General features: G+C 36.5%; 1 protein-coding gene and 1 non-coding gene across 2 annotated transcripts; both read left to right on the top strand.

Annotated features, from left to right (window-relative positions):
- Positions 1–25,807, top strand: LOC129233240 (protein quick-to-court-like). Its single transcript, XM_054867294.1, has 7 exons — positions 1–97; positions 4,613–4,887; positions 6,515–6,763; positions 7,767–8,233; positions 9,677–9,811; positions 19,733–20,047; positions 25,490–25,807. The coding sequence occupies exons 1-7, from the start codon at positions 1–3 to the stop codon at positions 25,518–25,520; spliced, it is 1,569 nt and encodes a 522-aa protein (XP_054723269.1). The 3' UTR covers positions 25,521–25,807.
- LOC129233243 (U6 spliceosomal RNA) lies at positions 10,874–10,984 on the top strand. Its single transcript, XR_008581441.1, has one exon. It is a non-coding gene; the product is annotated as a U6 spliceosomal RNA (small nuclear RNA).
- Positions 25,808–25,883: the final 76 nt, after the last annotated feature.

Here is a 25,883-nt window from a genome sequence, read left to right on the forward strand (position 1 = left end):
ATGCAATTAGAGTTCTATCTTTCCAACCGCACGTCAGAAGGGCGGCGCCCTCGACCGGGGCTGTCAACGCCCCCGAAGATGCCCTTCTGGAATTATGGTGAGTTTTTCTCCCGTAGCAGAGACTGTGACCAAATGATTCTTGTTTAAATATGTTTAACGCGTCACGTTTCGTGAATGAACTTGCCTTGTAGTCGTTGTAGTGACCTTTTCTGCTAACGTAACTATCGAAGTTGAGGTAAAGCTATTCATTTAAGTGGTTGAAGTATTTCGTGTCATTAATTAATTGATATTGCCATTTACTGGATTTGGCACGGTCCCTGTTTGAAAAAGATAATTTTAGAATCTTGTAAGTGAAGTCATTCCATTTTATCCCACTCGCGTAGAAGTCATTCATTGAATTATGTTTAAAAATTCTCTTGTTCGTAATTTGTGTTATTTACAACAAATAAAGTAATTAATAAATGAATAATTAAAAAAAATGATTTGTTGAATTAGTCAAATTAAAGCTTTCGCAATCAAGGATTACTGTGAGACGAAAGAAGTTCCCTCCAGGCCAGGCCTTTTCTTATCATAGTGTGACTACATTGCTCCTAGTGTAGACGAAGTTTTATTTCGGGAGCTTCTTCGGGAGGAGAGAGGAGCTACCTTCGAAAATCCATGAAGACTTTCGATGGTGATGACCATTAAGAAGGAATGAAAGGTGGAGAGAGTGAAGCTTTCTAATCTTGAAGCAAGTATCTCAAGTCAAGTGATTTCAAAGTAAAGTGTTGGAAGAAATCAGGTTTCGTTTCATGTAAAACGTGTCTCTCATTCGTCGTAGTTGAACCACGTGACTTGGGATCTTTGCCTCAGCGTTTCCTAAGCCAATGATTGGACTTGCTCCCTCCAGTACTCCAGTAAGTGAGGTGCAAAACCAACCTGCCCTTTCCCGGGGCCATCGTGAAGTCAGTCGGTTTCCCTCTTTCTACCGGGCCTGCTTCAAGATTTAATTGCGCAATCCACGTGATCCCATACTTTTAAGCGCTTCATCCCTTCTCTTCAAACTTACAATTCGATATGGAGCACGAAAGTCTTAAAACTTCAGTATCTTCAGTTGATTTTGACATATACACAGCAAACAATAGTTCTCATACATATTTCATTGAAAAAAGATCAGAAAGCAATATAAATAGTGCAATGGTATTTTTGATTATCATACATTTAAGTATTTAACATATGTACTTTTTATGTTTTGAATTGTAATTATTCTTTTAAATTTTAATTGAGTGCGACAAAAATGCTGTAAGTTCAGATTACTGCCGTCAAAACTTAAATAAAGAAAACAGATTATTCATTACATTTTTGAAATTTGTGAGGTACAATAATCTGAAAATAAATCTTTTGGTAGTTGATCACTTTAAATTTGGTGTTTAAAATGACCAACTTCGAAAATTCTCAGACCTTTTAAAATTTATTAACATTTTAGAAGTAAGATCCTGATTTTACAAAATTTCGTCTTTTTGCTTATGATTATGTTAATCTTATTTGGTCGAAATAATCTGAAAATTTCAACCAGAACGTTCAAGAATAGAGTAAAATTCAGTGAGAAATTTTTTTTTTTCAAATAAGACATAACACATTTCGAGAGTACACACTTTATTTACAAACATAAAAAATAGCATAAAACAGCTTTAAAATTGAACAAATTCAGTGATAATCTGTTACTAACGATGTGACAAAACTAATAAGCACAAAAGTTACTAATGTACCCATAAGCTACAAACTAAGGGTTTGTGTTCTCAAGTTTTCAAAAATTTGAATATTAAAAAACAATAACAATGATCGTAAAAATGTAAGTTCAGAGGAGTTTGAACATAATTCCCCAACACATTTATTAATTGCAATAATGGTTGTTTATGTGAATTCCAGCCAAGTTTCATATGAAATCTGAGATATAACTGCCTCTTTAACTATTTTATGGAAAAAAAAAAAATTCATGAGAAATTAGAAATGTAATCACATGAGGTTTCTAATTAACCAATTCAAATCCTTAATATGACACTTGAGACAGTCACTATGATACTTGAAAGTTGTTAAGAATGAAATTCGTATTTTTGTCTTTAAAGTACTTTTAAGTTTTTAATAGCAAACACTTGGATGAAATTATTTGCGATACACAGTACATTGTTTGAAAAATTATGCTGTGTAAACCTGTTGGCTTATTATGATTATATATTTAATAAATATATAACCATTGTATATGTTCATATTTCATAGTAAACTCAGAAAAATTAGAAAACGCATTTTGATCAGTTTAAAATATTTGATATCTATTAGGACTTTATTTTTATGAATATATTTCAAAATCACCCCCTATCGATTTCGTACATTCAGCACAGTACTTTAAAACTATTGAAACTGAAAAGGTCTATTTAAACATACTTGTGCTTTAATGTATACTATTTACACATCGTGTCACACAGGTACCTTTTTTAAAATCTTTCCGCATAAAATTAGTTGAAATAAATTCAATTAGACTCATCTTTAAAAATGACCTAAATCTTACATTTTCAAACCTTTAGAACTGTCAATTTTTATTGTTAACTTTCTTTTCTGTCAACGAAAATTAACTAAATCACAACATTAATTTGATTAACAAATGATAATAATCAGAATTCTGAACGATTTTTAGTACATGTAAATGTAGTCACTTTTTTGTGATTCAGACTAAACTTAAATTGCTCTTTTATTAACAGGCAGATACCCTCACACGTTTTTTACGAAATATAGAATAAATAAATTAAATAATACTATAAAAAGAAAAATATTACTTACTCAATTTTTAAGGCATTATCTCCTGTTAGAATTTTGAATTTTCTAATTCTCATCCAAGTCTGCATGTCTGTAACGGACAGCAAACTCGACTCGAACTAAATGCTCTTTGTAAGCAAACGCCGTTCTGTCGATAGCCGCTGGGCGTAGGGTTGGGGACCATGGGATCACTTGGATGACTCATCCCAGGAATTTGCTCGCTTGAAGCAGGCCCGGTAGAAAGAGGGAAACCGACTGACTTCACGATGGCCTCGCCTTTCCTCTAACCGTATTAAAAATTGCCTGAAATTGCGATTTTTTGCGTAAATTTAGCAATTTTCTCCAAGTGTAGGCTCTTATCCCCTCTTTTTTTTTTCTTTTGCAAGTATATAGAATTTAATTACGTCGTTTTTTTCTTTAATTAAATTTCTAGTTATATTTTAAACCCCTTTAACAGTTTAATGTATTTGCTATTTCACAACGAAGGGCGGCAAAAGGAGGAACCGCCCCGAGCGGCAAACATTGTAGCTACGCCACGGTTGCGTGTTCGAGTTAAATTCTTTTTTCTACAAGGGAGCAGGATTTTCCTTTTGCATTTGCAATACGGATTTTATTTTAAAACACTTTCTTTCTAGGTGGAGTTGAATGATCATTTTGTATAAATTGCGTTGCATATTTGAGTTAATTTTTTTTTTCTAGGTGGAGTTGAATGATCATTTTGTGTAAATTGCGTTGTGTATTTAAGTTATTATTTTTTTTCCACGTAGGACAGGATTTTCCGTTTGTTCTAGATAAATGTATTTTTTTTGATTGCGTTCTTTTTCTTGGAAGGAAAGGGGAGAGAAAGCGGGGTTTTCGTTTAAACGTTTTAGTTAAAAAGATCGAATCGCTAACTGATGATTGGAGTTCGCTTCGCTCGCCAATCGACTGTTTTCCGGTAGCTTGGTCGCTTGGCGAGATAGGCGATAAACAATGATTTTGGTGGATTATTTGACATTTTAGGGGGGGGGGGGCAACTGTTAATGTAATTTCATACTTTTTATTTCTTTTGAGAAATATCTTAAATTGCAAAAGAACTTTTACTGTTTTTTTTCCAATGGTGTGTGTAATATAATTTTCATGTATTCAAGGGAAATTCTTTAAATTCTTAGCGCGACCCTCGCCGTGTGAGTACAACTAGTATACACATATTTATGCCATTTTCGTGTATGCCTTGTCGCTAAGGTGTCTATATCTCAACTACTACTTATAATTCTCTGAGGAAAGCTCGCGCATTCGCAAGCAGGTACCAATCGAAAAAGCAGATATTTCTGCATGTGATGAGATTTGCTGGTAACTTCCGAGAAATGCAGAACTTTTTAAAATCAAATTTCAAATACAAATCTAAATCTTTTATGCGACTCGCAGTTAGTAATTAGGAAATTTAAAGCAGATGATACGCCTATGGTAAAGAGGAGATGAAATCGAAGTCGCAATTATGAGATACATTAAGATCACTACAAGTCTTATTACTTATATAGCGGATGTAGGATACACAGACAAGAAAAAACGTGGTTGCACTATAGATGTAGTTTCAGGACATAGTATAGTTTTATTACCTTCTTTTCGTGTTTTTCATATTATCTAGAAAAAAATTGAATAGATTTAAATTTTATTACTGATAATTAAATATATTTCAACTTGATGTGTTCTTTCCCGTGGGATTTATCTTAAAATGATTTGCGGCCCTCATCGACGAGGGAGGGGGGGGGGAAGTAAAATTCGCAATTTAACATTTCTGTTAGCGAAGCGTTTCTAAGTAATTTCTTGTCTCTCTTTGCAGAGTTGGTGATGACTGAACCCGACGAATTGCGCACCCCTTCCTCGACCCTCCCGCGGCGCCGATGCCGCATCCCACGCCTCAGCCGCTCCACTTCGGACGCGGCGCCCCGGCCCAAGTCTTCGGGCGGCGGAGACTTGCCGCCCTGGGAGCAGGGGCGGCGCCTGCCCTCCCTCGACGGAGACCTGGGCTCTGCGGCCGGATCCGTCCCCTTCTCACTCGACGACGACGGCAGCTCGGTCAAGAGCTTTGGTAGCTTCATGAGCTATGCCTCACAGGTAAAAAATTTTTATTTTGAAATTGCTCTTTCCAGTTTAAACTACTAGTGGGAAACCATATCTCGTTTGTCGTATGCAGAGGTCGCAGCGTTCCCCTTTCCCCCATTTTTTAAGAAAAACTCCTTTATTTCCTCTCAACCCTTACTTTTCAAGAGTGGGCTTTTCTTTTTCTTTCCTTTGATTATTTCTTTCACCCGTTTTATTATGTATCCCCCCTCCTGATCTTATAGTTTCGTTTTTAATTGCCCTAGATGTTATCTTCTCAACAACTTCAATTCACATCGTGTACCTCGTTCATCGCTTTTATTTTGATAATTGATCAATCGCTTACTTTTTGCAAACATGGCATGAAGGTCGCGAAAAATTGCTTCCCGCGTTAGAGATTTCAATCCTTTTGCATCTGGTATGTATTTTAATATTTTGGGCAGTGGGAAGTTGTTCCAACTTATGTTACCGAAGATTTATTTTTTTAGTTTTTTATTTTAACAATTAATTATTTACTATATTTTTTGTGAACATGCTAACATTGAACACGTACGTCGCGAGTTATATCATCCAGTGTTTGAGATTTCAATTTTATTGCATCTTGTAAATACATTGGACCGTGGGAAGTTATTTTTTGCGCATTTTACCGAATATTAGCTTAATTCATGTTTTATTTTTATGTTATATTTATTAACTAATGAAATAATTTACGTTTTGGAAGCATTCAAACGCCAACATTATATGCGTCTTTTTCGAATGAGATTTCAATCCTTTTGCATCTTGTAAGTTTCTTTCCTTTTCTTTTTTTTTTTTTTTTTCTTTTCTTTTTGAGCAATCACGATTGCTTATTGTTCTCATTTGATTGTGATGATGCTACTCCTCTTGCGAGAACCGTCTCTAGGTTGCGTCCATATACTATACACACACACGCCTACACACACATACACACACTCATGCCTGCGCACAGACACAAATACATATGCCTACATACACACACACACACACACCACCGCCAAAAATTCAAATTAAGATAATTTTTTTGAGCAATCACGATTGCTTATTGTTCTCACTTGACTGTTTTTGGCGTTCCTATGATTTTGTTTTCCCCCCGCCTCCCTCTGCGCCTTCCCCCCGCCACCGTCGACCGACCCGTCCCGACGCTGCTGCTCTAGCGATAACTGTTTCCAGGTTGCGTCCATATCCTGAATGCACACTCATACATACACACCTACACACGTACGCATATATACATACACTTTAACACACACACATACACATACCAACACACTCATGCCTGCATACAGACACAAACACACACGCCTACACACATACATACACACACGCCTACACACATATACATGCACATATATGCATACATACACACACACACTCGTGATACACACACATGCATACACACACGCGTACACACACATGCCTACACGCATACATACACACACATACATACAATCGTGGTTGCGAAAAGCATAATTTGAATTCAAAATGTCAAAATTCAAATAATTTTTCTCTTTTTTTTGATGGTTTTCAATCTTACTAATTAATAAATCATATTTTTTTTAAATATATATTTGCCTCCGAATTTCGGGTGTTGGATATTAACGTTTCTCCTTTCTCCCTCGTTCAGGCGACGACGGAGGCTTCCGCGGCGTCCCGGCCCGTGTCCCGGTGCCACTACGGCAAGCGGTACATCTTGCACTGCGAGCGGCATCTAGCCCGGCCGGAGGAATACCTGACGCCGACGCAGCGGCGAGAGCGAGAGATCCGGCAGCTCAAGTCGGCGCTTGCCCGGCAGGTACGACGCTGCGAAGAGAAAGAGCTCGAGGTCGAGAGGCTCAAGGCAGAGGTGCGGACGCTGCAAGACGCGATCACACAGGTAAGGAGTGATCCCTTCTGTGGGTGTAAAATGCTAAAACCTTAAAGAACTAGTCGCCTTAAGTGGTACTGAGGGGGAGTTTATGATGGTCACTATTAATAATAAAATCTCAATAGGTATCGATCGAAACAGCAGAGTTGAAGGGTGCTTTTCGATGCATCAATACACTGGCCACCAAAAGTTAAGGCACGACATGTCTTTCAAAGTTCATCCACATATATATAAAAGCAAGTTCACTGATCGAGTAACGCTCCTGACGTCACCAACAATGAAACTCGTGCCACGGCATTTGATAATATTTTTTGGTAATGTTTGACATGCAAGGAAATGCTTTATTTTGTCATGACTGAACTGGATCCGGTATCTTAATTGTTTCACTGGCAAGACTCAGTTTCGGAGAATGAAGAAACGAAAAAGTGGTCAACTATGAGCGCTATCTACTGGAGTTTAGGGTTCATCCACTGGAATTGGGTTAAAATTTCAACTTTCAAAATATCACCAAACAGCCAATGTCTTCGTTCAAGTGATGAATCAATTTTCACCGTCATACCATGACAGGCGATTTTTCTAGTCATAATAAGAAATGGCAGTAGCAATAAAAGTTTTTTTTTTTTTTTTCTCAACGAATGATTATAACAAATTTCAATAAACCTAATGCAAAAACCATAGCTATCACATTTATTTTGTAGAAATTTTACTTACGTCCCTTTGCTTTTAGCTGTCTTATATAATAAAAGAAAGGAGTCTTTTTTTATTTTTGCATTTAGCTAGGGGTTTAACTCACTTTCCACTACGTAATTCGTGGAAAGTGTCAGCGTTTTATCTCCTTCATTTTTGCTGAAACTTAAAAATAAGTTAAAGCTCTTAAAACAGAGCAGGCAGGCGCGGGAAAATGCTTTACAAAGCAGACAACAAGTTAGACAATACTCACTGTAAAGCACATTGAATGTATGTGTATTGTTATATTTATTTTTCGTAATGTTGGTGTTTGCTTTCCTCCCAGATACAGGATGGGAAGCACAACCTGATGAACTCGTCGCAAGAGAGCGACCCCTTGGACAGCATCATCGCCAAGAACTCGGCCTCGGAGATTAGCTTCGAGAGCCACGACGGCGGGGACCAAACCTCCCCTAGCAACGACGACAGCGGCATCGTGTCCATCAGTCCGAGGGACAGTTCCGAGTTCGGAGAGCTGCAGACGATGACCGCGGAGAAGGCGGTCTGCACCTCCCCCATCCCAGACGATTCTGAGAGGGCCTCCTCTGACAGGAGGCCCTCGACAGAATGTGGGTCGCAGGGTGACACGGGCTCACCTAGACTATCGCCTGAGCTGGATAGGTTCTTCGGCGCCTACAAGCTGGAACTCGAGAACCTCAAGGCGCAGCACCACGAACATTACCAGGACCTGAAGGAGAGATTCACGGAGAGAGTGGATGATCTGCTACAAAAACTCACCGATGCCAACACCAGGTGAGTACCTACCTCCAAACATTTCAAAACAGGGGTACATGTTTTCCGTTTACGTGACGGAAAGCCGTCTTTGAAAAATATTGGAAGACGAAAGGTGGAATGAAAATAAAATAGAAACTTTCGCCTAGGTCAATTAATCATGTTGCCTGCGGATTCATTTTAGGGTTGCTCGAAAATTGTTACATTTTTCCGCATCTCAAAGCCTGAGCCATCTTCAGCCAAGTGCAGAATGAACGAAGCTGTCCAGTAGAATACTCCTACGAACTGTCAATAGTTTTTTTTAGCAAAGTATTTTTAATATAGACATTTTATTTTCACCAAACGCATATGCTGTAGAGGATGGGGTACACTTAAGATATTTTCAACTGGAATCTTGAACTGGTCTCCCAACTTGCAGCCGTGTTTCAAAACGCAATCATGTTTGTTTGTTTATTGCACCAAGACAATGATTGAATGCCTATATATAGTTTCATTCATTGTCGCAATTACAGTCTCAATTTCCTTGTTAATTCATTGCTGCATCTATTTGGAGCAATGATGTAGTTCATCTGCCCACTTTTTAATTTCCAAACTCTCATGGCCACGTTTCCAATAAGCCTACTGTTTAATCCTCTTTGTCTCTAACCACTTACCTAAAATGTTTTAGAACAGAGCCAGTCGAGTACCTGGAACCAGAAGTCGTCTCAATAATTTCGTCGATAGAACTGTCGAGCCCAGAGCAACCAGGTTTTCAGGCTGAGTGATTCAGATCATATGGTGTCTTCCGCCAGTTAAACGTCAGGCGCTTGAATCAAAGTTCTAAAAGAATATTTGCACGTGGTCGTCTGCTCAAGTAACCGCGTATAACCAGAAGTGTTCGGTATGCACCAAACGCTTCGGAACATCCACCGAAATTGGAACGACCGGACACTAGTTACTAACAACTAGATTTCAAGCCAAACTTTCCCATTAAGAAAAATATGCATGCTTCAACACTCAAATTTATGATTGAAAGCTAGATAATGATAAAACATTCTCTATATGACTTGAGCCTCGCTTTTCTTAGTTTGTGGAGTCTTTTTCTTGGAATAATTGAAAACTACAGGAATACATAAACTGTCCTTTCTGACCCAAAAAAGGTATTTTATGCTTTTGAGTGCATTATAATAAGTGCTTAGTATTTAAAAAAAAAATCTTTATTGCTTACTTTTTTCAACAAAACGGTTCAAACACTTGGTGGTTTATTGAAATTTTTTAACTTTTCAATTTACAAAGTTTGAACAGAACAACGTTTGTCGGGTCCTCTCGTATCCGTATATTTTGTTTATTATTGTGATGTGTGTTTTTCAACATTTTTCAAAAGCGAGAGGGCAACTATCTGCCCCCTACCTGAAAATGGCATGTCTGTCTCGTACTGGAATGACGATTTTCTTGAAATATCGTCATTGTGTCTGTCCTCCCCAGGTACCTGGAGCTGCGTCCTCTGTTCGAGCGTGCCCAGGACAAGATCGAGCACATCGAGACCCAGCTGAGCGAGGTGCAGAGGGACATGGAGAGCCAGGAGGAGTACCACAGCCAGATGTACCTCAAGATGTACAGGTGGAAGAATGCGCTCAGGGCGTGCGTCTGCGTCTCGGTGGCGGGAATCGCGCTCAAGCACCTCAGTCCCCACCTCGGGGAATACCTGTCGCCCTCCCTGGCCAACTGGATCGAATTCAGGCCCCACAACTGACATGCAAAAACGTTCTTAGCTCCCGCTTCGCGTTAGGGCTGCAACATACCAACAGTCAGTGGTTCCCAAACTTTTTTGTGTTTGCTCTTTTTTGGAACTGATTTTCCCATACGGCGTCCTTCCTTAAGTTAATTATAACTAACAGACAAACATAAACAGAACACCTGTATTGTACAGCACTAATTAGCACTGAAGAAAGCTGCGAAATATTGAAAAAGTTTCATAATTGACATGTTTCTAACTATTTATAAAGGAAAATGGCTACTCGTGAAGACTTCACTGCTCTGAGAAGCACTGTTTGGGAATCACTGTCTTAGGTTCTTTTTTATTAAATGCAATTTTCTTAAGAACGTGTACACTTCTGGGAGGTTTAGACTGGTAAAAAGCACACACAACAATATAGGAGCTGAAAGGCATTTGGCATTGCTCTGTGTAGGGGGCACATAACGTATCTTCCGTTACAGTGAGCATTTTCAAATTCTAGATCCATATCTGCCAACTCAGAATCACCAATTACTTCCTCTGCATCTAATGCTGAGTTTCTTGTACGGAGGTTTTACCTGTTTTACAACCCCCTCTTAGGCAAGCGTACTGAATTGTTTTTTCCCCTCATCTGGCCACTTACAAGTGACAACTGTTTCACACAGGCCGCAACAGAAAAGGTGAAAATAAATGTGCGTTATAAAAGTATCTTTCTTAACGCCATTGGTTTCATCTAAAAAATGGTCCTTTTCTGTGTCAAACTTAATTTATCATGGCGTTTTAAGCTTTTGACTGCCTTTATCTCCTCACACCTTATTTCTTAGCTTGCAAGCTTAGAAAGACCAAGGCTGCCGAGTTCACAATTTTAGAGAGCCTGACTGCCTTTATTTTTATCCAATATCTCCCTATCTTTTAGCGTGATGCCTAGGATTAGCCAGAAAGTAAGGGAGTACCCACTCCAACTGTTCATATACTCAAAAGTGAAACGATACAGAAAAGGTTGGCGTGATCCCCTGTGCAAGGATGACACGCAAAATCGTCAAGCTATCCACATGTTGAAAATTTGTCAATAACTGCTGTCGTCACCGCAGACCTTTATGATATGGAAGGGGCAGCCGCGAATCCCTCTCAATTTGTCAAGTGACCCAGAGTGTTTAGACAAGTGACAAAGACCTTTCAGCTTCGACTAATCGGTTGTGACAGAAAAGAAGTGCCAGAGCATTTGCCGCTTTCCCTGGTAGCTCTTAGTTCAGAGTTTGGTTCTTTAGGTCTAGCATGAGATATGTTTGTCTTCTACCGTCTCCGTCTCCTTGCAAATCGATACGATGCCTGGAGACGACAGAAAGTATATTAGATACAAAATGAAGAAATCATCATTGGTATGTCCTAGTTAAGATTAAAATTTATCGCCTCATTTGGCGGAATTACAAATGTATGTTTTCGTTAATGTAGCCTAAATTTACTTTATTTCAAAAGAAAGTCAATCTTGATTCTAGAACTTGCTTAATGGAGCAGGAATGAACAAGTGCCAAATGTTTCTGAATGTAAGCTCCGGTGAAAAGAAAATAACTTTTTTTGAATTTAAGTCGATCCAGTTTGCTAGGAAGAAATCTTGTTTCTTTTCTTTCCTATTAATTTAGTAGATAAATAATGTTTTCTGCCTTTGGTGACGAATTTCTAGTCAAGTCGGATCCTAAGCAATGTGATAATTTTTGCAACTACAAAATGACATCCTTTTATAGGTGACTCAAAGTGTATGTTTCCTATGGCTAGACTTTATAAACCACCAATACATTGTGTAATAATATTTATAGAACAATGGAACATATCTTGATGGGAAATTTCAACCCTTTACTTTTAGAGCTTTAAGTGTTTCAGTTCATCCTTGAATATGGTTTTTCGTAAAGGCGAAGTTGTGATTTTTGAAACGCTAGTCATAACATGTGATTCCAGTAGATAGTCTATTTAATATCCGTATACTGTTTTGCATATCCGTAATGCGAAGAAATTGTTTGCCAGATTATCAATTGTTTCTCCCGTTCAAAGGAACCTCGATTTACAGAAGTGTTGATCTTTTTTTTTTTGTAACTTTATGGTTTGTGTTTTCTGTTTCTGCTAACAGTTTGACAAAGAATGCTTTCGCAGAATTTTAATTTCATTTTATTCCATTCATAAAAGACAGCTACAAAATCTTGTTTACAAAAAACTGGCATATTGGTAGGACGCCATCATAGCAAAAACTTATTGCCAAGCTGCGGTGGCGTAACTATGGATTAATCCCCCCCCCCCTCCCGATGATGACCCACCCCACAACCAGGGGCTGGCTCACTTTAGCTGGCTCCACCCTTGAACCTAAAAGTTGTTGACTCCAATTCGTAGAATCGAGGTTCCTGGATGATTGGTTTGATTTGTTTGCGTTTTTTTCGAGCTTAATTAATTGTTATCATTGCACATCGCAGTTTCCAAAATCAGCTAGTATTCAAAGCAATTAGATTCTTTTCTAGAAGACATGTGTGAGGCTTAAAAAGAATTATATCAGAATAAAATGGATCTTCCAATTTCTATCAACAACTGAATGAAAATGTTCTACTTGTGATTGTAACTGTGATTTAATCAGCTGTGAGATTAAAAAAAAAAGTGTATGAATACGATTTGACATCATTAGAAATAAAAAAGGTAGAAATACTGTCTGGTAATTTTATTGCTCTTTAAATTTTTGATATTTAATGTGACCTACTCATAAATCAGAGCACCCCCATCGTTGAGTATTGCATGGATGAAGTTACTGGATAGCTAATTTTTCATTTACATTGCACGCCTTTTGTAGTTTCTTTGGTTTATTAATGTAGTATTATTTTGCTTTTTGCTTATTTCATGATAACTGTTTCTATGTTGAATCATTCTAATAGTGGCAGACTAACATTCATTAGTGGCCGCCGTCTATATAAATCTCGTTTGTTCTAAACAATTTTGGTTCAATAAAGCGGCTAGTTCAATAAAGCTGGATTTTGTTCTGTTTTTGACGATTTGATCCATTAAAACGACAGATTCAATTTTCCGTATTAGTTCCTTTATTAACATGATAGAATGGATCAGCCTTCGATAACTGTCCCCTGTACCCCCTTTTTTCTTTCAATACTACTACCTGTTTCAATATCTTGTGAAAAGAACGTCACGTAGAACCTTAATATAATCTTTATATGTATTTATAAGTTAGCAGTTACAAAGTAGATAATCACATAACTTTTATTTATCCGTTTTAGAGGATCTAGAAATTAAGAATAATCTTCGACATACGTCCCCAGAGAAGTGGCATTCTATTCTAAGGTTGACATTTGCAAAATGGAACAGTTGATAATCGGAGGGTGCAAGGTCTGGCGAGTACGATAAGAGGAAAGCAACTCATACAGCATCAGGGCAATGGTAGAACACTCTAATGGTTAGGGACTCGCCGAAAACCGCGGAGCTGGGCTTAGAAAATTCTTTCGCACCCATTATATTCTTAAGACCTTGCACTCTTCCGATTCGCTTATTTCTATCTTTGAGGAAAAAAAAATGTTGGCATTTATAAACTAAAAAATGATGACGGTGTGAAAACAGCGCTAATGCTTGAGTCCTTCGAGTCCAAAGAGCTCAAAAATGGGATTTTCTAATCGCTGTCACGAAGACATAAGCAACGGTGGAAATCATATTGAAAATAAAATGTGGTTAAATGTAGTGAAAATTGCACCATTTTCTTCTTCTTCGCAACATAACGTTCCGGTACGCCTAAAATTTCAAGACTAAACTTTTTGCAATACTGATCTGATGGTTATTTCTGCAAATTATCTGAAATATTTTTGTGCACGACACTCAGCTTGGCAAATGGTTTTTATCAAACATATGGAAGTATCATGAAATGAATTTTCTGCGTAGGAATATTTATTATATAGCTCACAGTTCCAGTCAATTTTATATATATATATATATATATATATATATATATATATATATATATATATATATATATATATATATATATATATATATATATAAACCAACCTTGAAATGGAATAAAAATAGGATAGAATTTTTTTTAATCAGAATTTTTTTTTTATCGGACAGAATTTACAAGCAATTTTGAAAACTCATATATTTTTAAAAACTGAGGTCACAAAACTTAAGTTAGTCTGTCACTGAATGTGTTTATTACTTAATGTTTGTCTGCATGTGTGTTATTCATTTTTGTTTAGTTTTGTATTATTTAAACAAGGAAAGTGAAACTTGCTTTTTGGAAAACTGAAAACTCGCTGGCCGCTATGCGTTTCTGCTTATGATTATTTGTAACGTTCCCAACAAGAAATATGCAGAAAATCCAATATTTTTTCAACATAGTACTATTACTTAATTGCACGAAATTTATAACATTTTTGCGCTGTAAATTCACCTTATACTTGAACCCTAAGTAAACTTATCGCTAATAAAGCGCACATTTCTTTTTTTTTTTTTTTTTTTTTCAGTTCCGTAAAAGTTTACGGATGTGTATGTTTTTTTCCCCAGATTCATATTTGAATGGAATTATTTGATTGAATTAGTCTTTCCCCCTGAAATGCATCGTAAAGTGTACCAGTTGATTTCCTTCTTATCAGATACGATGAAGTAGAATTCGTGAATTCGATATTTTTGCATCAGAAACCGATATGTAGGAGACATAAACTCACCTTAGCACATTCCCAAAAGTGTGTTCTAAGAAAACATTTATGAATCTGATCGCTTTAACCCTTTGAAGGGCGGTGGTTGTGTTTCGAAACCACCCATTTATTAAATTATTTTTCCTCTTTTTTCCGAAATTTTGGAATCAAAATCACTCTCGAGTCCTTTCAACTTCAATGAACAACATTAGATGGTATTAGTATAAAAGTATCTTTTTCTGTTCTCTCAATTTCTGGTTGAACTCAAAAATATGATTTTCTTTCGGATTTGAAATTTTTAATTAGCAATAAAAGTAAACCATTTTTCTTCATTTTCCCTGAGGTACTTTATCATATTGTTCTAAAATATTTAGTTCATTTTTGCGTGCATAAACACGTTTTTTTTCCTAGGGGATGGTGTGGTCAAATGGGGGCACTACCCCCTGCGAAAGAAATTTATAAAAAAAGTTGTTCGACTGAAAAATCTGTCTAGATGACCAAGTAAACCTACTTAAAGTTTTTTTTTTTTCATTAAGTTTCTCAAAAATTAATGACTTGCCCCACAAAGGGCGCTTTAAACTTGCCGCATACCTCTAAAAGAAGATTCGCACGATACGCATGTGGCTCTGTGGCAAAATCGAATTCTGAAAGCACATTCTGCAATTTCGTGTCAAAATTTCTTTGAAATGTTCGACACCCTGTTCTCGTGCAGCTTTATTGGTAAAAACCGCAAATTTAAAGACCTTATTTTTTATGATGACTTTTATTTTCTGGACAGATAACCACAAATCATCTGAACATTCCCTTTAAACCTTGGCTGAAACGAACAAGGATGTTTAGTAAGGGTTCATGCACATAATTTGATTTGGGGGGTAACAGGTTTACCAGATTTAGGCGGCATCAGTCCTAAAACAAAGATTTTAGCCCAAGTGTTTTCAAAAATGTTTGACGATAGTCCTATCAAAGTGCTAAAGATTGCAATAAAATTAGTTTCCTACGTAATCTACTACTATAAATTATTTATTTCGTGCTCTGTAGGCATCTTTTATTCCCACAATTTTGTCTTATTTTATGAATTTCTATTTTCTCACGAGTTACATGATGTGGATTTCGGGCACATAACACACACCAGATTTTCTATCTTTTTTTGTTTTATGTAACATCACTTGTTTCCCAGTGTTTCCATGTGTTTTTTTCTTTCACTTTTTTTCTTCTGTCTTTCATACTTCTTTTTATCTTTCAGTTTTCTTTCTCCACTTCCGTATTTTGTCTTTACTTCTTTTCATTTCGTTTTCTCTTCCAGAGGCCAGGAGAAAAGCCCTGATTTACACGAGACGTTATTTGTAGTCTTTTTCTGCGTCGAAAAGTTGTCTTTCGTGCTGCCATCTGGTGATAGGTTAACAAGTTAACTTCTTATTTATTAACGCTGGTTGCAAATTTAACGAAAAAAATATTGACTAAAATTTTGCTATAACAATTTTTCGAATACAAAAGTGGTCAATTAGGAAAGACAGCTTTTCATTTTTCTTTCAGCGAAGAGCGGAGGAATTCTGTTAAACAGAAATCAATAAAATTTGCTGGCTGTACAAGTTCGTTCGAGAATTTTATAAGTCATTACAAAATTAATGTAAAAAATCTGACATAAAATATAGTAATAAAGATCATTTCGAGAATCGAAAAGAGGTGTAGTAAATGAATTAAAGCTTTAAAGCAAAATTTCGTTGTTTTTAGCAAAAAAAGGGGGGGGGGGGGGAATTAACGAAATTTAAAAGTAATGAAAGTGGAAGTTTCTGAACTTATTTTTTTGCCTTTTCATTTACTTTTATAATAAATCATAATCAATTTTAATAATATATAATTAAAATTGCCAATCTTGATATGTTAGTACTCATGCATCTATAAACTGTTTAAACCACTCCAGGAGAAAAATACTTCTCACCACTGTTTCTCCCTCTCTCCTTTTCCAACTTTTCGTCTTTGCTATTTTTCTCCCCTTCGATTTCCATCTTTTCTCTTTCATCCCTACTTTTATTTCATCTTCTCGCCATCTCTCCTCTAGTACACATTGTCTTTGACGTTTTCCCCTTTTCTATGTTTCACCTTTCCCTTCCTCCTACTTTCCATCTTTCTCTCATTCAATATTTCATTTTTCTAGTATGGTTTAAATATTTCTTTCACTTTTTGATATTCTCTTACTTTCCTTTGCTTCTACCTATTCATCTTTGACATTTTCCCTCTTCTACGTTTCATCTTTTACCTTTTCCTTTTATTTCATTTTTTCTACTCTACAAACCTATTCATCTTCGACATTTTTCCCTCTTCCAACAATCATCTGAGACATTTTTCCTCTTTTTTGTCCCATCTTTTCCCCCTTCCAAGTATTCAAATTTTCCTCTTCTATTTTCCTTCTTTTTCTTTTTTCCTTCCAAACACTCATTTTTCCTCTTCTATGTTCCATCTTTTTATCTCCCCCCCCCCCACTTCCAAATATTCATCTTAGACATTTATTCCCTCTTCTACGGTTTTTCTTCCCTTTCATTCCATTTTCTACATTTCTACTCCTCCACCTATTATCTTTGATATTCTCTAACGACACTTCTATGTTTCATCTTTTTCTTTCTTCTAGTTTTCATCTTTCTCCTCTTCTAGTTTCTATCTTTCTCCTCTTCTAGTTTTCATCTTTCTCCTCTTCTACTTGTCGCCTTTGAATTCCCCTCCCCCCTCCCTCTATTTTCCATTGTTTTCCTCTTCTACCAATCATCCTTCATTTTTTTTCTTTTATGTTTTATCTTTCCTTCATTCAATTTCTTAAATTTTTCTTCTACTTATCCATATTTGTCATTTTTCCTCTTCTATGCTTTGTCGTTTACCTTTTCATTTAATTTCATCTTCAACTCCTCTTCTACTTATGATCTTTGACATTTTTATTTTATGTTTCATCTTTCTCTTTTTCTTTTAATTTTATATTATCCCTTCCACCAACCGATCTTTGCCATTTCCCCTCTTCTAATGTTTCATCGTTCGCCTTTTTAAATTTTATCTTTCGTCCTCTTTTACCTGCCATCTTGGACATTGTTCATCTTCTATGTGTCATCTTTTACGTCTTCTTTTTACTTCATTTTTCCTCATCTATAAACTTATTCATCTTCGACATTGGTTCCTCTTCTGTGTTTCATATCCCACTTCCTTCCATTTTCTCTCTTATACCAATCATCTTAAGACATTTTTCCTCTTCTATGTTCCATCTTTCTTATACCTTTTATTTTATTTTCTCTCATCTTCTACCTATTAATTTTTGCATTTGTTTCTTACATCTTTCTCTGCATTCTACTTTCCAATTTTTCACCTCTTCTAACAACATCTTTGACAGTTTTCTTTTCTATGTTTCATCTTTACCTTCTTTCTACTTCTCCATCTTTCTCTTTTTCTCTCTATCATAAACATTCCTTGACCTTTCTATGTTTAATCTCTTCCTTTCTTCTATTTTTCCATCTTTTTCCTTTTCAACCTAAAGTCTTTAAATCCCCTCCTCCTTTTCTGTATTTCATTTTTCCCATCTTCTCTTCTACGAATCATCCTTCCTTTCCTCCCTTTTCTGTTTCATTTTTCACTTCCTTCTGTTTTACATCGTTCTCTTCTTCTACCTCTATAATCCTTCACTCTTTCTCTTCTCTTTCTTTCTACAAGTATAGTCCATCTTCCTCTTAATTCTTCCTACCATCTTTCTTCTGTTTCACCCCTTCACTTCTTTTTCATCTTCTCTCTTCTCCTACCTATCAATGTTTGACATTTTTCCTCATCTATGTTCCTTTTCCTTCGATTTGCCGTCTTTTTGTTCCATCTATCCATACTTCATTTTTCCTCTTCTATGTTTCACCTTTTTCCTTTTCTTTCACCCTTTTTTTTGTCTACCTATTCATTTTGAGATTCTCCCCCCCCCCTTCCACGTTTCATCTTTCTCTTCCATCTTTTTCCTGTTCTATCGTCTCCCTTTATAATTGCTCTGTACGTCACTAAACGCGAAAAATCACCATAAAACTTCCGGGCAACATCTTTGGTGTTAGTGAAACCTGTGTATAACAATGCTGTCTATAACGATAAACCTGTCTGTAACGATATTTTCTTTGATCCCAGTAAAATGTCAGCATAAATAATCAAGCTGTCTATAACTATAACTATTTATTTATTTAGGTCCCAACAGTATCGTTGTACGCAGGTTTTACTGTATCTCAATCTACCGTTCTATATCTACCAATCTATGGTCGTGGCAAATCTAACCTGGCAGCATTGTGAAGGTTACTCAAATCCTAATCACAGCCTTACGACGCTTCCAGGTTAGGTTTACCCCAGCTATAGTTTCCCACAGAGTTCGTCAGAAAAATGTATACACACTTTAAGAAATGAAAAGTATTAGTCATTCAAGATATCTTTCAGCCACTTGGGATAATTTTGAGCCTCTTTTCTATCCTTTAATTTATTTGGCTTAAGCCTAGAAGTCCTAGTGATGCTGGCAATGTCATCAAATAAAATTTTTGCTCTTTATGATTTTAAAATATACTATATCCGAACTGGCTCCTAGATACCCTGAATGACTATACATATGTGTTAATTTTACATTGAAAGACTTATCACACATGTTGTAAACCCGTCAATCATCTCATGGTTACGTTAAATCTTCAAAATGTTGACACATAACGGAACGACGAGCGGTCGCCGCAACTATTTCTGTCAATGTTGCGTGTTTCGTTGTTTCAGCACCCACTCGTCATTCCGCTATGTTTCTAGCCGCCAGCGGCCAACATTTTGAACATTTAAAGTTGCCATGTGCTAAACTGTAGGTTGTGCAGCATGTGTGATAAGTAGTTAAATGTAAAATAAACACATGAGTAATCCTTTTCGTTTCCTGAAAGTGTGTATCAATTTTTTTCTGACGGATTTTGTAGTTACTTAACAGATGGCGCCACTGAAATTGTTACGTAAGTGGCGCCACCTGTTGCGTAACTAGAGCGGTAGATCGCATACATCGGGAGAATACTGACTCGTCTTCGAGCTCAAGAGCGCAGCGGCTTCAGTTTTCGTCCCGGAAGGCAAGTTTCGCCCGTTCCTTCGTGTCGCATGACCCCCCTCTCCCTCTAGGAAGGGTCAGGCCTCTGCGCGCCAGGAGGAGGACGAGGCGCTGGACTTCTCCGGGCGGGCCCCCCGCCGGGCGACCGTGCCGGACCTGCTCCGGCAGCTGCAGGCGCTCGAGCACGAGCTGGACGCCACGCGGCAGCTGGTGCGCGAGGCGGGCGGGGACCGGCAGGCCGAGTACACGCTGCGCTTCCTAAAGGACGCCGTCTTCTACTTCCTCACCAAGAAGGACAAGGAGCACCTCAAGGCCATCCAGAGCATCCTGGGATTCACGGACGCCGAGAGGATGGCCGTGGCCAAGGCCATCAAGCACAGGAGGCTGTGAGTGACGTCTATAAGTATGTCCCTGTCTCTTTCTCTCTCCTCTCCCCTCTTTTGGACCAGAAAGAGATAGACGAGGCAAGTCCGACCACGTATCGCGTGGAAAATTGGCAAGTGGCCAAAACCGAATACTTTGGCCTCAAAAAGTTAAGGTACAACCTGTTTTTCGAAGCTCACCATGAAAAAATGGCAGTAAGAATAAAATGCATAGTTTGCATTAATGATAATAACGAACTTAAAAACCATTTATAAAACGAGCTGATGTGTGCATCACATGACTTCCTTTTACTCCAATTTAATGTCATTTCCCCATCACTGGCAATTTTAATGTGATCAATAATTTACTCTCTAAATATCACCAACAGTGGCCAAATTAAAAATAGATTTAAGAAAAAAAAAAATCGCCAAATTTGTCGCCAAGTTGGCGACCAAGAGACTGGCAATATATCGCCAAGTGACCGCCAAATTATAACACCACTTGAGTTAACATCGAAATTAACAATGATTTCCCCCCGAAAAGGGGCAAAATACCCCTTTAGAATCACCTGAATGCAACCAAAAGGGGAGGTGCACAACTAGACCCCACTAGGAGTCGACGTACCAAATTTCAACTTTCTAGGACATACCGTTCTTGAGTTATGCGACATACATACGCACATACAGACGTCACGAGAAAACTCGCTGTAATAAAACTCGGGAATCGTCAAAATGGATATTTCGCATGTCTATACGTTCTTACACACTTATCCTATGGTCGAGTCGAAAAAAAACTCAACATTCATACGGGGGTGAGTAAAATGGAAATTAAGGTCGATTTTTGAGTGAAAATTTTTTTGCGAGTACAATACTTCCTTTTTTGTAAAAGGAAGTAAAAACGATATCTGATATCATAGAAAAGAACATATCTTTATGAGTGAGAAAAAAAATATGCAAATATCAAGCTTCAAGAATGGACTTTTTAGCAAAAATTGCTTTTTTTTTGCTATAAATCGTTTTTGCAATACACTGATACAAATTGCTATGACGCATTCAATAAAAAAAACTATATAATGCACATACCCTCCAAATTTTTTGTTTCTACATTCATTCATTTGCAAATTAGACGCAAAAAACTGGTTGTACCTGAACTTTTTGAGGCCAGGGTAAAAATCATTGCGGCACATATGACTTGTTACACCATATTATTCTTCTGAAATTCGCGAAGTGGGTTTATGAAAATAGTGTTTTTAAAAGAATGTTCACCCTCCAGGAATAAAACGTTCTTTTATTGAAGTAATTAAAAGGATGTAATTTGTAATGTGATTAAAAACTTGTGATGTAGAAGCTGGTATCCCTGACAGCTAATGAAGGCAGCCAGTCGCTTTCACCTAAAAACCAAATATTTAAGTATGGTCTAATGGGTGGCAGCGAGAGCAGATTTATTTCAGTAGAAGAATCATTCGTTATTTAGTTGAACGATCCGTAAAAGCTGCAAAAAGCTCGGGTTTCCTGCAGAAATGTCAAAGATGTTTAGCTCTTCTAATTTGTAAAAATAAGTAGTAAAACCAATTAGAAAAACTATTTTCTACCATATTCTTAGGAGTTTGCATCGGCTTCAGGTAATCTTGAAGAGAAAACTCGGTCCTTATAAACACACAGCAGTTTTGTTCATAGATATTATCTTTACACTTGCTCATTTTCCCAACTATCACAATCGTGATACTTAAGTATCTTTAAATGACCTGGTCGCAACGGCAGATACTTCGGAATAAGTTAGTGCTATTCAAAGCACAGCTCAAGTCATGTAGGCCTCGCAGCGGTTTTAGCATCTGACTAAAAGCTAATTCGAGTCATTTGAGCCATATTTAAAACCTCGGTTCTTGGCTTTCACCCGCATAAAATGTTTCAGAAACATCTAGAAACGTTAATTTACTTGAATATTCTAGTAAATCTAGTTATCCAATTGGGTTCGAAGTGCTGCCAAACTTGAGGTTCTTGATGATTTCTTGTCAAATATAACTCTAAAAATGATGACAGCTGGACTATATTTCGCCAACTTATCGACAATATAGAACAAACCATGCTAAGAAAAGAGCTGTTGGAAAAATTATGATTAGAGACGCTCCTTCTCCATCCTCCTGAAGCCTTGCGATGCTCCCCCCAACACGAAGCGTCAAGTTGTAAGCAGAGAATTCAGAAAGTGAGCAAATTGGAATGGAACAAAAAATAACTTTTATGTACCTGCCAAATTTGTAACAATGTACACAACATAAAGCTCATATTTTTGTTACTGTTAGTGTTTTTCAACGTTCAGAAAGAAGAGATTGGGAAAAACAGTCAAGTGGTGAGGGGAGAGGGGATGCGTATTGCAGTTCCGAACTTGCAATAAGAATTGAATAGAATGACTTGTCTATCTCTTAATGGTCTAAGTTTTTCCTTTCTGGTGGCTATATCGGTACCAATGATGTCACAGTGAAGGATAAGAGCCTCAAATCTGCACCAAAATCTAAACACATTTGTCAATCTAACTGCCTTACGTACTTAAATTTTTTGCATTGTTGCCATGTTTGGTCATTTGCAACATGGAAGTAGACAAGACGATTAATAGCCTAAGTTTCCGAAAACAGAATTGGTTGCTTGTCTCAATGCAAACTATTAAAAATAACAAATGGCAAAAAGTTATGGTTTTTTTTTTTAATTATTTTTTTGAAAGAGAAATTTTATCTGTATTTGATCCTTATTGCCTCGGAGGCTTTGTTATAAGCTGAAACCATTTCATCTAAAATGAAGGTTCCTGCTGACTTCTCATTTATTTATTTATTTTTTTAAATAAATCAGAAATCTATTTTAACTTGAATTTTCCATGTACAAAAAAAGTATTGAATGACTATATTTTAAAATGTGTGAAGTCCTATTCATCTATTTTTTTCATGAAAGTTGTAAAAACTGCCCCATCTCCCCTCCAGTTTGTGTTTCAAAACTTGGTGACAGTTGTGGCCACTAAGTTTTTGGAGTCTAGTGGCCACTGGCCACTTAGAAGATTTCCAAGTCTTGACCTTTACTATGAAGTTGCTGTACTTCCGAGTGTAAGAAGTAATCGTGTTTTTTTTTTTTTTTTAAATCTTCAATATGTTCTTATGCATTTTAAGGCAATGCATTTTCAATACATGTAGGATATGTATAAAGGAATATTTTTAAAAAGGGTTGCAGTTTTATTAAATCAAACAGTAATCATGTTTTTTTTTAATTTTAATTTTCAATATGTACCTACGTAATGATGCTTTTTTAATGTAAAATATTTTTATCTAATACTTGGTTGTAGTTTTGTTGAAAATCTAACATGAAAATTCAGAAATGCATTGTAATGGTGCTTAGAACTTATAGAAGCTTACGGTACAGAAGGAAGGTTTAGCACAGGCCACGATTTGGTGCTCCTATTTTAACCCTCATTGCTCCTATTTTTTCCCTTAAGTGCTCCTATTTTTTTTATCTTGATGTTGGCAGCTATGCCATTGAAAATTCTGTGACATCAAAATTAGATTTCGATGATGTGATCGTCACATTTGCCTTTGTTAAAGGAAAAGCCTTTTTAAAGCTTAATGTCAGAATTAGTTTTTTTTTTTTTTTTTTTGCTATTTTTGCAGTTTTAAAATGTTTTTTAATTCATTTTCACCTTAAGGTAAAGCAATTTTAACTATGATTAGTACGGTGACTATCAAGTGTTTGGTATTCAAATCCCAGGTTTTTGCAGTTAGGTTTCTAGTATAAAACATTGACTTTGAAATTGTGCTGATTTTCACATGAGGGGGGCACCAATTTTTACTCAGGACCTGGGCACCAGTTTGTCTTGATCGGGCCCTGGCTGTATGAAAAAAAAAGCTAGAAAACGTTAGCCTTCGTTCTGGTTCAGAGTAGTAACAACAAAGAAGTTTATCACTGTGATATCATTTGCTGGTGCCACTTCTCTTTTCTGGAATTCAATGTTAAGTTCATTTCACTTCAAATATTTTTTTCTAGTAAAATACTCCTGCTGCACACAGGGTCAGGTACAGACTCATTTTGGGGGGAGGGGGGTCATGCTGAAAAAATGACACCTCTCCTCCCCTAAGAACGAACCTACGGTTGTGGGTATGAAAAATTTCTGAAATTGCTTGGGTCCTTGTGTGTCAGTAAAAAGCACCATATTGGCTAAGAATAAGGCACCAAAAAGGGCAGCAACGTTACTAATTAATTTTATAAGCGATGAAAAGAAGTATTATTTCTCAAACATTAACTTTTAAAAATAATGAGTTGAAAAGTTTGCTCAAATCATCAACATTTCATTCAAAGTGTTTGAACACAATGTGAGCAGATAATATTGCTGACGTTTTAGAGGGGGCGGAGGGTCATGACCTTGTACCCGCCCCTGAGTGCACAGTTCTCGGGAAGCTTCATAATTTTGATGGAAAGAAATATGGATGAAAAATCCAATGCAAAAATGCTTTCATGAGCAAATACTTCTTTAACTGAATTGTTCCTTTCAAATATCATACTCTTCCACACCGTTAACCAGTGACATTAAAAAGCAAAGAGTTACCAGTCGTTCAACCACACAATAGAGTAATAATGAAAAAAAAATTAAATATGCAGCAATCGAAAAAGCACAGTAATACATGCTGTTGGGCGAATAAATTGTTTGCCCTTGTGATTGAAATATGAGGTCTTAAAGTCTTTGTGAGAAATGAAAAACAACTTTCACATGCTTTGCAGATGGATGCCTGCTGCACGTAGGCAGTGAAATTGTGGGGTAACTTCAAATCTCACCAAGTTTTTAAATTTGGCCCTTTTCTTTAAATATCGACCGACTTTAAGACCTTTTATTTTGAGGCAAATCAATTGAGGCAAGGGCAAATCATTTTTGAGTAAAAAATCTGTCTCAAGATGCTCTTTCGATAGCTACCTATTACAACTGTTTTCATTATTATATCATTCGTGTGGTTCCCCGTTTAGCAAATTTTTGAGTCTTTGACTCTGCTAGTGCAGGTGACCCCTATCGTCATCAAATGCCTTTCTTTCCTTTAGTTGAGTAATGAGTGTCATTATATAGTTTAAAGTTCATTGAAATAATAAAGTTGATTGTAGTAAAAATGTAATTATGTTTATTTAAAGCACAACAAATTACTGAATCTTACCAAATGTTTCAACTTTCATTTTGAAACGCGTTATTCTACTATTCACATGTAATTTTTAAGTTCAGCATTTTATTTTTAAAAAAATCTTGGTGCTGGATTATAGTAAGTTTTGTGACTGATCAAAAGGCGGTTTAGATAACCATTTAAATGAAAACAAATATTGTTCTTAAATACAATAAATGAATATTATTTTAACATTTCTAAATGACTTTTTTTTTCAAAAAAAGCATTGTTTTATTATTAATGTGACAATTTTAAATATTGTTGCATAATGAGTTGTTTTTTCTTCCAGATTCTGTTCACCTTTTAAGCTTAAAAAATGACAAAGTTGAGCCTCTTCGAGACTGAGTTTGGAAAGGAAATTGACAAAATAGTTAGGTCTTTTTTGTATCATATTTCAAATCAACTTTCCTTTCCTTATTGTGATCATGTGGCATCCATTCCTTTTTTGAAAAGATCTACCAAAACGTGAAAGACTGAATGTTATGGATCAGACAAGTTATTTAAACACTATTTTTAGTAGACCTAGTGTCATAATGAAGTGCTAGATCTATTGTCGAGCTATTGTGTAATTAGTTTTGAATAGTGCTAGGTTTTTATTGAATCTCATTATTAAGCTATGAAGTTTTAAAAAAATTAAAAAATTATACTTCTGGCCACAAAAGCACTAAAATATCATTAAGATC

Source organism: Uloborus diversus, unplaced genomic scaffold (assembly GCF_026930045.1).
Source record: "Uloborus diversus isolate 005 unplaced genomic scaffold, Udiv.v.3.1 scaffold_278, whole genome shotgun sequence".
Classification (NCBI taxonomy): Eukaryota; Metazoa; Arthropoda; class Arachnida; order Araneae; family Uloboridae; genus Uloborus; species Uloborus diversus.

What these genes read in the sequence shown, in the direction of transcription:
- LOC129233240 (XM_054867294.1), top strand. Translation starts at nt 1, where the DNA reads ATGCAATTAGAGTTCTATCTTTCCAACCGCACGTCAGAAGGGCGGCGC. An exon ending in CTCACCGATGCCAACACCAG is followed by an intron (nt 8,234 to 9,676) that starts GTGAGTACCTAC and finishes TGTCCTCCCCAG; the next exon opens with GTACCTGGAGCTGCGTCCTC. An exon ending in GCCATCAAGCACAGGAGGCT is followed by an intron (nt 20,048 to 25,489) that starts GTGAGTGACGTC and finishes TTTTTCTTCCAG; the next exon opens with ATTCTGTTCACCTTTTAAGC.